This window comes from Musa acuminata, chromosome BXJ2-11 (assembly GCF_036884655.1).
Source record: "Musa acuminata AAA Group cultivar baxijiao chromosome BXJ2-11, Cavendish_Baxijiao_AAA, whole genome shotgun sequence".
Lineage (NCBI taxonomy): Eukaryota > Viridiplantae > Streptophyta > Magnoliopsida > Zingiberales > Musaceae > Musa > Musa acuminata.
Genome location: NC_088348.1, coordinates 4,265,296 through 4,282,512, shown reverse-complemented (window position 1 = coordinate 4,282,512; position 17,217 = coordinate 4,265,296). Strand labels below are relative to the sequence as shown.

Sequence of the window (17,217 nt, the reverse complement as noted above, 5' to 3'; positions counted from 1 at the left end):
CGTACTGATGTGACAAAAGGGTGGCTATTGGCCTCCTTGGGTGAGAGCACTACAAGTAGGCGGCAAAGTCTCTTTACTCAAGCATTCATCGAGGGGAACAAGTGGGTGTTCCTGCGACATCATACCGTCATAATACAAAAAATTGTTACAATAAGATGTCATTAGCATCTTGACCAGCCCAATGTGGTCCAAACTATGTGCAAGGTTGTCTAAGGTACGATCGAGGTAGAAACACTGAGCCCTTGAGGTGTCACTTGTATGAAGATAGAGATCGGTAAAAAGTTTCAAAACTTGATCTTTTTAATGCTCAAGTTAGTAATATAAGGTAGGTGAGTATAATCACGAGTGATAAGAAAAAAATGATCTCTCTCGTGATATTGAAAGTTAGCTCTTATCTATGATACTGAAGAGCTAAAATATTCTATGAAATATTCTTTGAGGAGAGCAATATTTAACCATCTCTAATAATCTCGATTTGACTTTTTATCCAACTACGTAATAAAGGTGGAGACAACCTATAATTGCTTGGACAGATCGATTGAAAGATAATTTTTGTTTCTTTTTGTTTCTTTCTTTTAGCCTATGTGAAGGATACTTGTTAGATACAGAACGATCGATAATGTCCTCCCTATTAAGTATAATAATAATTTATTATAAATATTTATCTAAATCATAATTATATATGCATATAATTTTAATTAGGAACTTGATAATGTCCCTTCTGTTTGTGACACAAAATAGATAGTGATATTTTTGTTTAAGATCTTTAAGTTTACATGAAAATTATTAAACATCCTAAAACAGAGAAATAATAGAACGTAATAATAGAAATAACAAAAAATATAAAATAAGTCATTATATCAATTATTTAGAGTAGACTATATGAACTTTCTTATATTGATATTTTTTTCTCACACCAACTTGTTTTATGTTTTCCCCTGCATTGTGCAAAAATCAAATCTACACAAATCGTAATGCTTGATATTTCCCTTACCTAAGATCACCTTACGTCCTTTAAGTGATGACACCTTACGTAAGAGTAGGCTCCTCTGCCACGAACACGAGTATTTACCTGTTTCTTCATTGGTCTTCATTGCATTTCATAACGGCCGTTACCGTCCTTGCCGATTTTTATGATTCTTAACGTTACATGTACATTATGACGCCCGTTATCTTCTACATTTCAGCTTTATTATGCTTGCCGTTCCGTCCCGCTTCATCTGCACGCGACACCGCACCGCTGCCCTCTCTCTCTCTCTCTCTGCCCGCTCTCCAACATAGCCTTCCTCGTCTTTCACCGCGTTCCGTTGCTTGTCGTTTATTTTTCTCCCCTTCACACCATGTTCAAAAAGTGAGCTTCCCCATTAAACCCAAAATTTCGTCAATGGTGTCCATAAAATTCTTTTCTCTTCAAGAGTCTGTTGTTTCTTTTTGAGTGGGATCAGGCATCGCTAATCGTGGTGTTACATGTTTCTATCGATCTGCTATGGGTTTTGTTTCTCTTGGTGCCATGAATGCTTGTGATTTTAGGGTTTCCTCCGCCGACTTTTAGGCTCTATTACTTGTCGTGCTGCAGCCGTAGCATTCCTTTTCGAGGCCTCTTTTGCTTGTTGTAAGCCGTTGGGATGTCTGCCAATTTGATTTCTTGGTTGGTATTGGTTGGTAAGCCTTTCATCTTTATATATGGGACGTAGGAGTGTAGGATTTGTTGATGGGAGGAAAATTGTTTGGTTAGTGGCCTATAATCATAATTATTAACGCAGCTGATGAGTTCTGTGAGGTAGGAAAGTAATGCTGTAACAAAGAGTAGGCCAAACCATCTCTGGGGTCAGGGATCTTTTGAAACGCACATAGGAGAAACAAGATTAAGGGGGATTGATTTCTCTGCATCATAACTGTGGTATTACTGGGCCCTTCCTCAAATTTAGAATGCAGAACATCCAAGGAATCTGTGGCTTGGTCGATTGTTTTATTGGATTTGTTAACTGAGAATGCTGAGCATGCATGGAATGTGATGATTGGTCCATGATTTTAGTAGCTCTGATTGTTAAGTGAATTTAGTCTTGGACTTTTATGCATTACTTCTTTGTGGAGACTTTTATTGAGTTGCAAACAATTTTGCTATCTGTGAAAGAACTAAAGAAATGCAGGTTCATGTATCGATATTCATGTAGATCAAGGGAAGGAGAGATTATTAGAGTTATTAAGTGACTGAAAGCTTATAGCTATTAAACAGTTCGATTCAACATCATGAACTTGGACTAGCTTGTCGCTGATTGAGGTATATACTTTAGAGTTAAAAGTAGTTGCTCGATTAAAATTCTATAATAATCTGCAATGTGGAGACAAGCTCTTTGCTCTTCATAATTTGCACAATCATGTATTGGTTCAGGGTCTAACTTGGATGAAATAATAAATAATTTTAGGGCACCTTCAAGAATGTAATGTTGAGAATGTTCCCAAGTTTAGGCCTTTTCTAAAACGGATAGTAGATAAACCTATCATAACAGCAGAGACTGAAGTGAAGTGTTAGCATGAAGTCTTATGGTATTGAAAGCTTGACAATAATCATGGCCAAGATTTGTGATTTCGAATCATACCGCCCTTACGGGTGGTATGTACCGGTCCACCTGTGAATCGGTCCACGTAGTGGGCGGTCCGCTCAATATAGTGGCCTGGCTGCGGCGAGGCTAAGGGAGAATCATCGAAGAAGGAAGAAGAAGAAGAAGGAGAGGGTCTTCGAAGAAGAGGGAGAATTGAGAGAACCTCGGTGCGAACTTGTTTCCATGCCCTTTCTCGATCTCGATCTCGATCTGGCGTCACCCTCCCTCGACGATCCCGATCTAGGAGGTAACAACTAGGAGAGTTGTAAAGAGGAGGATTTGGAGGCATGGGGATCAAGGGAGGTGGTGGCTAGATCAGCGGAAGAGGCGGCCTCCTTCATTGCCTCATCCGCGACTCTGTGGCCTTCTTCTTCGCCGAAGGCTGGAGACGTCTGTGACCTTCGTTATGTTCTTCGCTGAAAGCGAGAGATGCCTGCAGCCTTTGACGTCTTCGTTGCCTTTTTCGCCAAATGCCACAAACGAGGCGACGAGGAGAAGAGGAGGCGACATCGCCTAGGTTGCGTACGCCTTTTTTTTAAAATATTTTTATATTATTTTTTATATTTTTACATATTGATTTTTATATTTTTTATACTATATATATATATATATAGGCATACCGTTCGGTACAATGTACCGAGCAAAGCTCGATACACCGGTATGATACGAAATTTCAAATCTTGATCAAGGTTTTAACAATGCTAGATGATTGCAGATAGAGGGAGACTAAAGCATGGGTTTCTTACTTAAAGTAAAATTGCCATCTGGGAGTAAGTACTATTATTAAGGGAGTCTCACGGCCCATGGGATATGGCTGCTTGTTCCATGGTCCAATGTGTTATCATTTTTGTTATCCTGCTTCCACTGCCCCTTTTTGACTTTATTGGAGGTTAGAATCCACAATATTTGAATTGGGAGTAGAACAAGCCTACTGTAGACCATCTATATTATAGTAGGGGTGTAAATGGACCAGAAATGGATAAGAACAATAGTGATATCCACCTTTAATCAGTGCACACAAATGCAGATACAGATAGTCAGTGGGGTGGATGAAGACCATCTATGGATTATATGATGGTTACTGATGCATGTTGATCATTGCACAAATGCAAACACAAACTATATTTTGGATATGAATTTAAATGTTCCAAAATGGATATTGATTTTGATGGATGCTGAAGGAAATTAGATATAATCAACATGCATATGAAGTCAAGTTACTGGACTATTACTAAAACACATTTCGATTTTCGCATACATATAAAATAAATTTTTAAAAACTGAAAAAACTATGCAATCAAGTGATTGGAATTTTACTAAGTGACATTCTGTGAATTGCATACATATTAAGTAAATTCAAATAAACTGAAAAAAAAGCAACAATCAGCATACAACAAAGAAAAAGATTTGGTAGTTGGATTGGCTTAAAAAGTCAAATGAGGCATGAACAAGAAGGTTGCTTATACACTTTTTATTTTTTCTTATTACTAGGTGTCATATTAGTGTAATAGATTGATTAACATTAGTTCATATATATTTGGACATCCAAATCTGAATCCAAATATTTTCCAGATATATAAATCCTGATCCAAATATAAATCTGAGCCGATAGCTATGTAGTATCCATGTGATCCAGGTATTTTTGGAGTCAATTGAACATTATGTCATCAGTTTTCAAATGAATTGTGCATTGAAGTTTTGTTAAGGCTACAATTCTTTCAAATATAATATTTTTCCTATTTTTTGGTGAGGACTAATGGAGTATTACTGCTATAGGCTTGAACCTATTTAGCACTCTTTGGGCAGTTCTTTTGGTTTAATAGAGGTATAATAGTTGGATAATATTTAGGAGAGATAGTAGAGGATTTAGAAGCTAAATTTGGCTATGGAATCATTTTAATGAATAGATTCTTGATATGCCATGCTCTATATTTCAACCTTCCTTGACCTTTCCTCTGATCTTTAATAAAGGACCCCTGGGAATCTTGCTTGAGATGTACTTTTATATATGGAATACTTAGCCATACATTTTCAGATAGAGCTATCATATTGAATACAATCTATGAGATAATCTTGATGACTTTTTGAGAAAATTAATAACCTATAATGATTAGTGGAGATTATAATACTGCCTTTCTACTTGATGATATCTCTATATCCATACAGGGATTATATTTTTATTAAGTTAAGATGGTCTGGGGTACGATCATTCAGAACACGAACATTCTATGTCATGGTATGGGCTAAGGTACATGGTACACCACTATGATTGATTTTTTTATTTATAAAAAAATTGATTATTTTTTAATTATGAATCACTTTGGTAACTTGCTATATCAGGTAAGATATTTCAATCTTACTAAGTCTCAACTGTGCATTTAATTGGTTCAAAAGCAATGGTGGTTGAACAGCTGAAAGCTATAAACTCATTGTTCTTTTAAGGGTGCTCTTGTTTTTTGCTTTTCTTGAATGGATTTCAGAGTATGTATGCCATTTCATTTTATTTATCTTTTGCTTATAATCTCTATAAAACTAAATTTATGCTTATTTTTAGTTAAGAAATTCATGTTTATTGAATCATATATTGCTGACTGAAATAGCATTGTTACTCCAATCTCCAAATGTTTTGAAGATTCTCCTTTGAGGATATATCTGCACAAAACCAAGTGAAGGCATCCGTACAAAGGAAGATTCGTCAAAGCATTGCTGATGAGGTTTGCAGTTTTCTGTTGTGTTGAAGCTTCTCCAATATGTTTCCTTTTTCTGCAGTGCAACTATTATCTACCATGTTCTTTGGTGGTATTATATATCTCCTTGTTCTTTGTTATAATTTTATCTGATATTCTTACTCCATTAACAGTACCCTGGTTTTGAACCTTTATTAGATGACATACTACCAAAAAAGGCACCACTGATTGTTGCAAAATGGTTAGTATAATATTTTTGCTTATACATTATTTTAATGCTTGATGATGTCAAGAGAAAGGATCATGTATAGTTCTACTTGTTGCTATACTATTGCATCTATATCATGTCTTGCTACTTAAGCTGACTTAGATAATTATACTTATCATACAAGGTCTGCCATACCGGACCGTACCGCCCGGTACGGGCGGTACGTACCGGTCCGATATGCCAGCGGTACGCGGACCGCCCTGTACCGTACCGAGCACTGTAGCACTGTAACAGTGTACTATAGCACTGTAGCAGTGTACCGCTCTGTCACGGACAAACTTTGAAACAAGATGTTTGATGTAATGCTTATGTATGTCCGTGTCTTTCGGCATGTTCATGCCTTGTACAACATGTAGAGGGGCGGCCAAAGGCTTAATAGTCCCATTTTAGTTGGGTTGGTGGCCTCTTTAGGCTTGTAAATAAAGGTTGTGTCATGTGGACACGTGCGAGAGATTTTCGGTCTATAATGGACCATTTTACCCTTTGTTGTGCAACTGTTCAGAGCTTGTAAAGTCTGTTTGTAATTTGCATTGTCTATAAAGTGTTTTTCGGAGATGATTGCTTGTGGATCCCGAGTGAGGCCTTTTCTCTGTCCTGTTCTCTCTTTTGTGGGACCTAAGGGACCATGGGAGGCTTCGGGGAGGCTGACCTTTGCTGACGGACACGCAAGGGTGCCGCACGACTTAGGCAAAACCAGCTAAGTCCGTGACAGATGGTATCAGAGCGGGACAAGCACTCATAGAAACACTTGACATGCAAACGTGGGGGACCTAGCGGGGCTGCGTTGAGGGCAGTCAGCAACGCGCGACCGTTTGAGGGAAAACGGGCATGGAGATGTAGGGAAAAGAGTCGCTCAGAGGAGCGGGCATCTAACATTGACATTCAAAGGAATGGCCAACCCTTCGCGCAAGAGGCACCACGAGAACAGACAAGCTTGGAAGAATACGGAGCGCACAAAGGTTGGGATGGCTGAGTTTGAGCTGCGGCTCAACGTTGACAACTATACTTGATGGTGCTCAAGGCAAGCGAGGCGCTTGGCAAAGGATGAGACCATGCAAAGTGGAATGAGTTGCTCAACGACCAAAAGAGTTATGCAAAGCTCACAGAGGTGAGGGGAATTGCTAGCTCGAAGATTTTGGTACTCATACATGGGCTTGTATGCGAACGACGGAATGTTCATGGCCATCCCAAGGCGACCGAAACTCGGCGCCATGGAGCATTGAAACTTTCTCTTCGGCATGTGAAGGATACGTCCGTAGGAGGCTGAAGGGTGCAACTAGTTCAGCATGTTGCTAGGCCTTGAGGGGTGCAGCGGGGGCTGTATTGACGTGGAGTCGCAATCTAGCAAGTGTGTTTGCAGGAGGCAGAACAATGCACAGTTTGTTCAGCAGATCGGAGTAGTCCAAGGGGATGGTGGTCTCCGAAACGAAGAGAGATGTTGCTCCAATGGGACAGTTATCCAGGAGGGATAAGTCCTGGCTCTCCAGAGGGAGAATCATGTGGGACGAACCTCACAAGTTGAGGAGGAGTACCTCAACAAACAACAACTCCACGAAGCTCAATGGACTGAGCAAGCGGCGAGGAGTCGTCGCATGATCTCGCTTGAGAGAATGCATTGGTGGATGCATTGCGAGATCAAGTGGGGGAGCGAACCAAAGCAACACAGATGAAGGCACACTTGGAGTCGATATGGAGATCAGACTCAAGGGAGGGCTGACCCGTGGAATGGTGGGCGCGAGGGCCACCATCAACTCAATCCAAAAACGAGGAGCGGAACAACTTGGGTGTAACTTGGCGAAGTACCCAAGCCACATGAAGGGAGCCAACATAGAAGATGGAACATGGAGCAGAGGCATTGTGCTTTCCTTGGACAGAGGTCAAGGACATGAACTCTTGCAGAGGCAAGAGCAAGATCATGTTGTTCCATGGGTCATTCATTCTGACGGAGTGGACTCATCTTGCATGGTGCCAAAGACGAAGGGAGCTTCTGGGCACATGCACTTTATCTCGGAGGAGCATTTGATGGAGGAACTAAGGCGACTCAATTTGCGGAGGCGAAGTTGGGTTCAGAAGGCCTTAGCACGGGGCAAGAGGACGCAGAGGCGGGTACTCTTGAAGAATATGCCACAGTGTTGTTATTCAAGTTGCCACGAAGGAGGCAGTGCGCAGCGAAGATTGTGCTGGTAGGGGCAGAGGCCCAGGATCCAGACAATGGTGCACAAATTACAGTGAAGTCGGTGGACTTCGGGAGCTACTAGGCGACGGACTGTCCTAGAGTGGTGCTTCATCTAGGTGTGACCCAAGAGTGGGTGGATGAAGGCCGATTGCCAAAGGAGCGAACAAAATCGAAGGTAGAGGAGACCCTGCAATGTATTGGCAGAGGCCACACATGGAGGGTTCACAATTCGAGTTTTTCCACAAGGATCAGAATGCAATGGAGAAGTCACCAGGAGGCGACATAGTGCAGCGGATCATGGTGGAACAGTTCGTGGCAATGCGATTCACACAGTGTGCCCCGTGAGGGACTAGATCATATGGAGGTATGATCGGGAGCTACTGGAAGCTCCACTTCGGTGAACAACACGACGACAAGAAGGGCTATAGATTCAAGGAGTGAAGGCCATGGTACCGCAGAGGCGGGTCTTCCGTGCGTGCATCGAATTTTTCATCGGATGAAAGCCTTGGTCATCAGCATATGGGGGCTGTGTTCCACCAAGGGAAAAGTTCGAATGCAAGTACCAGTGAGTCCCATGGGAGGGACTTGATCATATAGCGGTATGAACGAAGCAGCTGGAGAGTTGGACTTCTCCAGAGCTCATATTCGCTTAAGGGAGCCCGACAAGTCAGAGGACAAGGTCGAGTAAGCGAACGTTGCTACCAAGGAAGCTAAGGAGAACATAATCGGTGCAAACTCTACAACGTGATGGTAGAGGCCATGCATAGGAGTTGCAGTCTGTCTCTCCATCGACCAGACGGACTGCTCGGAGAACACAGAGGTCTTGAAGCAGGGGGTCGAAAGGGACGAGGAAGCGACGACGAGTCCAGAGGGACTTAGCTACCCAAAATCAAGCATCTGTTAGAATGGAGGTGGACTCAGAGGAGTACCACGGAGACATTTCTACTGATCGTGAAGAAAAGGGATGCAGATGCGAGGCGACGAATAGTAGGGCCATGGGCATGGCAGCGCCATGGTACCGCAGAGGCGGGACTTCCGTGAAAGTCATTGATCCCTTGCTCTCATGGAGGGAGAGCGCTTGGTCGTGAAAGGAGCCGAGGAGATGGAGAACGCAGAGGCAATCTCTAAGTACCGTGACAAGGCTGAAGGGCAGAGGCCGAAGAACTTCGTAAGACCAGTGTCAATGTGCTTCTCATCAAGATAGCCGAAAGTGAAGGACTTCGGGTCATGCAAAAGTGCATAACCAAGGAACGAAGCAGGCAGTACGCGGTGTTGTACCTTCGCTACTCAGGGGAGTAGGCGGCAGGGTTGATGGAGAAGACGATACAATCCCAGAAGCGACCAAACCTATGAGAGAACTACTCCAAGTTGGGGTGAAAACTTCCTGCATTCCAGAAGTTCAATGGCATTGAGAAGGTGAATCACAGTAGCTAACTCAACGCAAGGAGTGCAAACACTTCAAGTGCTTCAGAAGTGTGAGCAAAGAGCAGGCGAAGGCCAGTAACCAGCTCGATGCATGGAGTACAACCTCGAGGAGGCGGGCGAAGTCAAGTAACCTTTGCCTTCTCAACTCTTAAGAGAATGGGCGAAATCGAGTACCCCAATTCTCTTATCTATCCAGCAGAGGAGCTCTGCAGATGTTCAAAGACCCTTCAAAGATAATGGAAGACAATAGTTGTCAAATCCTCACCAATGGTGATCAGTGCTACTGAGAGTAGATTGTCCGCTTCATTTCCCAACGAAATGCCAATCGAAAGCGGAAGTGATGAGAACCTACTTGGATGTGACAACTAAGTGAAAGAAGAGTCAATGAGCAAATTTTATGGAGGAAGGACCCAAAACTTCAGAAGTTTGCGAGACGATGCTCATTCAAGCTCCAACAAGCATCCACCCAGTTCAAGCAACATGAGGCATTTTGAGAGACTGGCGCAGTAAGGATGGTCTTTTTCCTTCATTTGGGGGATCCGCAGGAATCAACAAGGATCAACACAACTCAGCCAACCCCACACCAGAGTCAGAGTCATTGGTGAGTTGAAGCAGCATGGCGGATCAAAGATTCGACTACTCAAAAACAGTAGCGGAGAGTAGCTGAGAGTCAAGAGGCGCATTGTAGCTGGAGCAGAAGATTGAAGACTCAGCAAAGGCGAGGAGTTGCAGTGTCGACAAAGGCTTCAACAAGGACGTCGAAGGGATAAGTGGGGAAGAATGTCACGGACAAACTTCGAAACAGGATGTTTGATGTAATGCTTATGTATGTCCGTGTCTTTCGGCATGTTCATGCCTTGTACAGCATGTAGAGGGGCGGCCAAAGGCTTAATAGTCCCATTTTAGTTGGGTTGGTGGCCTCTTTAGGCTTGTAAATAAAGGTTGTGTCATGTGGACATGTGCGAGAGATTTTCGGTCTATAATGGACCATTTTACCCTTTGTTGTGCAACTGTTCAGAGCTTGTAAAGTCTGTTTGTAATTTGCATTGTCTATAAAGTGTTTTTCGGAGATAATTGCTTGTGGATCCCGAGTGAGGCCTTTTCTCTGTCCTGTTCTCTCTTTTGTGGGACCTAAGGGACCATGGGAGGCTTCGGGGAGGCTGACCTTTGCTGACGGACACGCAAGGGTGCCGCACGACTTAGGCAAAACCAGCTAAGTCCGTGACAGCTCGGTACACCTGGGTGTACCGAGCGGTATACCGTACCGGTACTGAGCCCGGGTCAAAACGCCGGTACGGTACGGTACGGCAGACCTTGCTTATCATTGATTTCCATTTACTTATATTATCATTTTAGCTAATTGCTTCACATTAACATATGCCTTGTTTTTGTTTGGCTAACATTGAAACATCTTTAAGGTTGTTCTATCCAAGGTTTGCCATTTCAGGTATCGGATTTGTCTCGGAGATTTGTCAAGCTGGTGTGTACCGATCCGTACTGATGTACCGACACATGGTATACCAAGTGTCGATGTTTAGGAGAGAAAGAAACAAAGGGAGAAGAGGAAGGGATGGTGGAGGAAGGAGGAAGAAAGAGGAAGCGGTGGAGGAGGATGAAGGAGGAGGAAGAAGAGAAGAGACATACCAAAGAAGTGATTAGGGCAAATATCTTGCATGGTGGTGTGCAATGTGGTCGCAGCAAGCAGAGGTTGTCAATAGCTACCTGTGTGAGAAGCGGCGATTGTAGCATCAGTTGCGTGGCAGTGTGCAATGTCGATCGTGGCAAGTGGAGGTCGTGGTGGTGAGAGGTTGCAGGCTTGCAACACCAATCATGTGAGAAGTGGAGGCGATGCGGAAGTGGGATTTAGGGTTTTCCACTTTCCCTTTTATATGGACCTGACCGGGGTGGGTTCGCATATCAGTCAGCGCTTGGACTGATATGTGCCGCCCGTTTTGTATCAGTCCGGGCGAAACGGAAGACTCTGGTTCTATCTTTATGCAATCCCTAAAAGATTACGGCTGCAAAGAAGGTTTTACTATCTAGGCAAAGAGGAAGACTTAAATATGAAAATCTGTAGGAATCTTTTGTAGTGCAGAATGAATATCTAAATTTCAATTTTTTCCAGTGATTCAGGTAATTTGGCAAACACTTGTTGCTTAAGAATTATAACAAGCACTGGGAATTTAAAATACAGGAAGAAAAAACAGTTTCAAGCAACCAAGCATGAAAAAAGAAAAAGAAGATTCATGAACTGTATAAAATAGGACATAATCTAGTCTGTTTTTCTTTATCTTAAGTTATCTTAACATGGCCGCTTTACCAACTCCAACTGGACTCCTAATCCATATCTCAAAAATTCAATGCAAAAATAATAAAGAAAATTCGTTAGAGAATACTATTATGAAGCAAACATAAATCAGAGTTTCTTGTTGGAATAGCTCATGCCAAAGTCAATGCATTGATTTCCACTTTATCCTTTTACAACGGATCTTGTTCTTAATAGTGGCTCTCTCTGCCTTGAATATTTGTGTTGTCCGCAAGGTTCGCTGTACCATACCGTACTGGCGTTTCGATCCGGGCTCGGTACGGTACAGTATCGGTGTACCGGGCGGTACATCAGAGCGTACCGAGCGGTACGTCCTGGTGTACCGAATTTTTTTTTATTTTTATACTATAGCAGTGCTACAGTATAGTACTGTAGCACTGTAGCACTGTAGCAGTACCGGGTGGTCCGCGTACCGATAACCTGTCGGACCGGTACGGGCGGTATGCTTCGGTACGACAGACCTTGGTTGTCCGTATATTGGATTTTACATGGATTGGGTCTTTTGACTTGGATATTTTTCTAATTTAGTTTGTATTTCAAAAAACTTCTGTGTTCACTGTTAGAAGTAAAAGAGTTCCCCTTTTTAATACTGTTCTCTCGCTTGTCAACTTCGTTATATTATCATTTTGAAACATTGACTGTTTCGATTATTAAAATGAATTTCTTTATTTGATGAAAGTTATGACTATTTTTGTCTAAATATGCATGCTACCTTATTGCTGATCGCCAATCATTTGGAGTTCTAAACTAAATTCAAGTGCGCTAGTGCATTCCCTTATCATTCCTTTCCTTTTCTTCATCTAGTCAGAATCATCTCAATCTTGTGCTGGTGAATAGTGTACCACTTTTTTTCAACATTCGTGATGGACCTTATATGCCAACATTGAGGCTTCTTCATCAATGTAATGTATCACTTGTACCATTTTACTTTTCAAGTTTTGCAGCTTAGTTTTTGGTCCCAGGGTATATTAAGTAAAGAACATTCCTGTTGCATGAATGTTTTAGCTAATTATAAAATCATGTAACTTGGATCCATATATCCTTTATCTTGTTAAATATGGCTAGTCAAATACCAATCTTCTAATTGGTATTTATTATGGAATCAACAATGTTCCATTATGAACCATGGACACTTCAAAGTACTTGTTTGTATGTCCATGTTGGACCATCTTTTTTATTGGATAATTGAAAAGTATATAAGAACAGGTCTATCTTTTTCACATATTTATTTCCTTGTATAGCAAATTTGTAAAACTTGATATTATCTGCTGTTTGGTATATCAAAATTTTGACATATTGTTCATGTGGCTCCAACTATTTGATATCAGCTCCATGGATCTTTTCTTGCCATCTAACTTTGTCTAGGAGTTATGACAACAATACTAGTCAAACTAGGAATCATCAAATCTCTTTTTATCATTTCTTAGGAAGTTTCTCTTGTACCGCTATTCTGATTGACACGCCTTTCTTGACTGATACATCTATAGATATCTATGAACACGTTGGTACAATCCTAAACAAGTTTCTCTCATTTTATACTCAAATAGAAGTTAGAACTATCCTTGATTCTTCTTAAATGTGGTCATTCCATATTCTTACTTTTCTGGTAGCCTTATACATCTATTTCAATATCCTCATCTTAGTGACACTAACTTTCATATGCATTGTTTCAAAGCTACCCAATATTATGATTATGAATTTATTTACTTTATTTATGGATTTAATTATTTTGCAATGATTTTCTATTTATGTAAATAATTATTCTTCTTCTTTGAAGTTACATGTATGACAATTATAAAATTGTATAAATTGTTATAATTGCATCTTCATGTATAAAACTTAGCAATATGTAAAAGATACATATCTATAAATGTCATGTCCTATTCTACAAAGATTTTTCATGTTAGCATGTTTATTTCTGCCCTTATCCTGTGCCCAAGGGTGTTATTGGGTTAGATCCATTCATGATCAGAATCTATCAAGGAATGCAGAATCCACATCCAGATTCAAGCCTAATAATTATCTAAGTGTGTTCAGAGTTTGGATTGGTTATCGGATATAAGCTTACTACCAGTATGGATTGAGAAATCATACCTGATCCGATTACTCAATGCCTCCAGTTCTGGGACCCAAACCCACTTTATTGGGTTAAACTTAAGTCAGATAAGCGGGGGTAATTGTGGTCCACTGATGCTCTACCATGTTCATGTCCATGGTTCATAGATGCCACACCATCCCTGATAGTATGTGATCCTGCAGAAGTTGAAAAAGAGTGCTTCTCATGTATCATTTCTATCTAAACATGGTATTATAACTGCATAATTATTGTTTTTCTTCTTTTGCTCTTGAAATTTTACTCTTTTCAGATCCAGACATAATGAAGAAGTTTCAAGTAGATAGAGGTGCTATCAAATTCGTCCTGTCAGGTGCAAACATAATGTGTCCTGGTCTCACATCCCCTGGTGGTGCATTGGATGAGGAAGTATTGGAGGAAACCCCTGTGGTACACTCTCATCTAGCATGGTCATATTTATCTCAGTATAAATAATAAGAATTAAAACTTATTCAGTAGGACCAGCATTGAGATGACGGGTGGTCCTACGATTTGTCTAATTGTAAATCTTGACCAAGTTCTCTACTATTTGTCTACTTGGAAATTCTGTTATTACCATTGACTATAGTGCTTGCGGTCATATCTTATGTACCATAGAACTATTGGCATGGTATAGAGGCATGCGATGTCACTGTTCTTTATCATGTCTGTGCAAGCTGGTGTGGACCATTCTGTGCCTGTGCACAGTAGACAACATGCCTCAAAATTTCATTCATAGGTCCATACATATGACCATGACATATCAATGCATAATGCTGAACAATATGGTTGTCATCCCTTGCCAGCCTGTGACTGGCATGGGATCAGCATTGGAGTACTTACTGTCCTTAATTACGTGGGTACCAACTTTACTAATTCGGCACATTAGTGAGTACTCTTGTACAAATGGAAAATTGGAAGTGATTGTGCAGAAAAATAGACAGCAGTATTTGAGAATACATCTTAGATTAAATGCACTTTCAATGGACCAATCTTCACTGCAAACTATGATCTGATTTAGTATCTGGTTTTTTTAGCTTGATATTCAGTTGTTTAAGTTTTCTTTTCAGGCAATAATGGCTGAAGGAAAGCAACATGCATTGGCTATTGGGTATACAAAATTGTCGGCAAAAGACATGTGAGTTTTCTTGTGTTTTTCCTGTTGCTTTCGGTGGTAGAAGCTCTATGGTAGGAAATTACACCTTTGTGAACTGCTAAATCCTCATCTCAATAGTGTGTCTGTCTCTCTTGAACCTTTTATTTGTAACACCAAATCTCCATTGGAAGTTGTAAAATCCGTGCAGATTGATTGTTAGTCATACTAAGGGGTAAAATTGGAAATTGAAATCTGTTTCACGTGGTAAAGATGATTTTAGTTGCTATTATGGCATCTATATATATGTTCGAAACAAATCACCTTAGATTTGTATCCCAGAACATTAAAATGTTCGTAATAGACCAGAAATTAAGTGATTGGTTTCTTCTGAGTGTACCAAAGGCAGCAGATTGTTATCTTATATGCAAATGTCTTGCTTTCTTATAGATCACAGAGCAGTATTAATTGGTAGAAACCGATCACTTTGGAGTTGTGTTCAAGGCCTTTTTTTGAAAGGAAAATATTATTAAAGACTAACCTGGGGTTATAAACTGAGCTACACGAGGGTCAGTAGAAGACCAAAACAATGGAAAGCTTATAGTTCTCCCAAAATTGGCAAGCCGATGGGCCACATCATTTGTGACCTTGGAAACATGGACCACATAGAGAAATAGTAGCAAAATTCATAGAGAAAGATCTAAAACCAATCACTTAATAATTGTGGATGTGAACATCAATGTCTTTTCTGTTATTTTTTTCTATCAATTATTACACCTTATTTGTGAGTTCAGAGTTCAGAAAAAATGCAGTAGTGGCAATAGACGTTAAAAAGGTGAAACCATTCGATCTAGATTTGTCATCAATGCCATTGAAAGGCATTGCCAATATTTTTCGGCTTAATGGCATGTGTAATTAGATTTTCTGCAGAAATTCAGTTGGTCAGCAAGTGAGCATTAATGCCACCATGCAAAGCAGTCAAACCGAACTTTCAAAATCTGTGGTCTTTGCTTGTTCTATTTTGTAGCATGTAATGTTAGGATGTGATTATTTGCTGTTGGTGCAGAAAGACTATCAACAAGGGTATTGCAGTTGATAATATGCACTATCTGAATGATGGCCTTTGGAAGGTGTGCTTTCTTCTTTTCTTTTCTTTTCTTTTCTTTTGTTGAAATAAAAAACATTTAAAAAGTTTCATGCTTTGTCTTCCTATACAAGATCTTATTCTTTTGCATGTATGTTGTTTTCTTCACGTAGATATATGAGATACTTATTCTTCCATCATAGTCCGTTAGTGAAAATTTAGGGAATGTAGCACTTCCTTAGGAAATTTGGCTGTCTTTGATGCACTGGACTTGCACTTTTGCTTCTGTCTAAGAGACACCATTATCTACATTTATCTACAAGTTCACCTCGATCAAGCCTGTCAACCAAAAAACTAGTTGCATCTTCTGTATAACAATACCTGCATACATTATTGTTTGTAAAGCTTACGGGTCTGCATCAGTTGTGTTATCAAATGCTAAGTAATAAAACATGCAGAATGATGCTTGTAATAATTAATCTATATTTCTGTGCATTTGATTTGAGAAAAGATTATATATTAGCATTAGATGTTGAGTTTTATTTCAATCATTGACAAGAATCTGCTTGTTTTTATGAGTTTTAAGATTCTCTTTTGTGCCCTAATTTTCCTTGTTGTTACAGATGGAACGTTTGGAATGAAGGAAATGACTCGAATTATGTTTCCAGTCACAAAAATCCAGGCAAACTTTTTATTCTAGCTTGTAACTTTCTCCCCCAATAGCCAAAGTAATCAATCACTTCATCAAATCTAAATAGTGTACATTGTAGAAGCAACTTGCAGCTCTAAAGGGAGGGAGGGAGGGTGTTGGAAGCTACTTGTAGCAGCTTAGTACTAGAGAGTGTTTTGAATATATTAGTCAATCATTAGCATGTAACTTTTTATAAGACCGTATTGTAGATTTATTGTCACTTTTATTTCTAGTATTTGGAGACATGCACCTAAAATAATTTTCTTTGTAGCCTTTGGTCTGGCTGATCTTGGCTAACCGAGAGTGGGGATAGAGCTTTTCTTTATTTATACTTAATAGAGTTGAATGTAATAATAATCCATGATGGCTCTTTTAATCTTATAGCAATCGCATCTAACATCGCTACCAAATTTGTCCTTGGTGTTGCAAATTTTCAAAGTAACAAAAAGAATATTTATGAAATTAATTTTCATAGTTTCACTAATTTACAAATGAAAAATCAGGAATTATAACAATATTTTGTACGGTACCCAAATCATCGAGTCAAAATTAACATCGGATAGCAAATGGTGGAATTGTTAAAATATTAAACTAAATTTTATGTTAAATAAATAACATTCAGATTTGAGAAGGTTGGTGAAGAGTACCCGTCATCCTATCCAACGGATTAAATCTCACCATCGTACTGTAAACACCCAATCTCTGCTAATGAGTAATGCAAACACCGTCTCGAAGAAAAACGATACTTCGGGAGCCGGAGCGCTAAAACCCT

General features: G+C 40.1%; 1 protein-coding gene across 4 annotated transcripts; it reads left to right on the top strand.

Moving 5' to 3' along the window:
* The first annotated feature begins 1,233 nt into the window (after window positions 1-1,233).
* LOC135627793 (uncharacterized) lies at window positions 1,234-16,826 on the top strand. 4 transcript variants are annotated; one of them, XM_065134102.1, is made up of 8 exons: window positions 1,234-1,351; window positions 5,236-5,317; window positions 5,464-5,531; window positions 12,290-12,387; window positions 13,852-13,988; window positions 14,648-14,715; window positions 15,737-15,800; window positions 16,378-16,826. In XM_065134102.1, the coding sequence occupies exons 1-8, from the start codon at window positions 1,341-1,343 to the stop codon at window positions 16,393-16,395; spliced, it is 546 nt and encodes a 181-aa protein (XP_064990174.1). In that variant the 5' UTR covers window positions 1,234-1,340; the 3' UTR covers window positions 16,396-16,826. The 4 variants fall into 4 exon arrangements, with proteins under 4 accessions (XP_064990174.1, XP_064990176.1, XP_064990173.1 ...); XM_065134101.1 differs by lacking the exon at window positions 1,234-1,351 and adding an exon at window positions 4,817-4,851; XM_065134104.1 differs by lacking the exon at window positions 5,464-5,531 and having other exon boundaries at window positions 12,294-12,387.
* The last annotated feature ends 391 nt before the right edge of the window (window positions 16,827-17,217 follow it).

What these genes read in the sequence shown, in the direction of transcription:
- LOC135627793 (XM_065134101.1), top strand. Translation starts at nt 4,832, where the DNA reads ATGTCATGGTATGGGCTAAG. An exon ending in ATGTCATGGTATGGGCTAAG is followed by an intron (nt 4,852 to 5,235) that starts GTACATGGTACA and finishes AATGTTTTGAAG; the next exon opens with ATTCTCCTTTGAGGATATAT. An exon ending in ATTGAGGCTTCTTCATCAAT is followed by an intron (nt 12,388 to 13,851) that starts GTAATGTATCAC and finishes TACTCTTTTCAG; the next exon opens with ATCCAGACATAATGAAGAAG.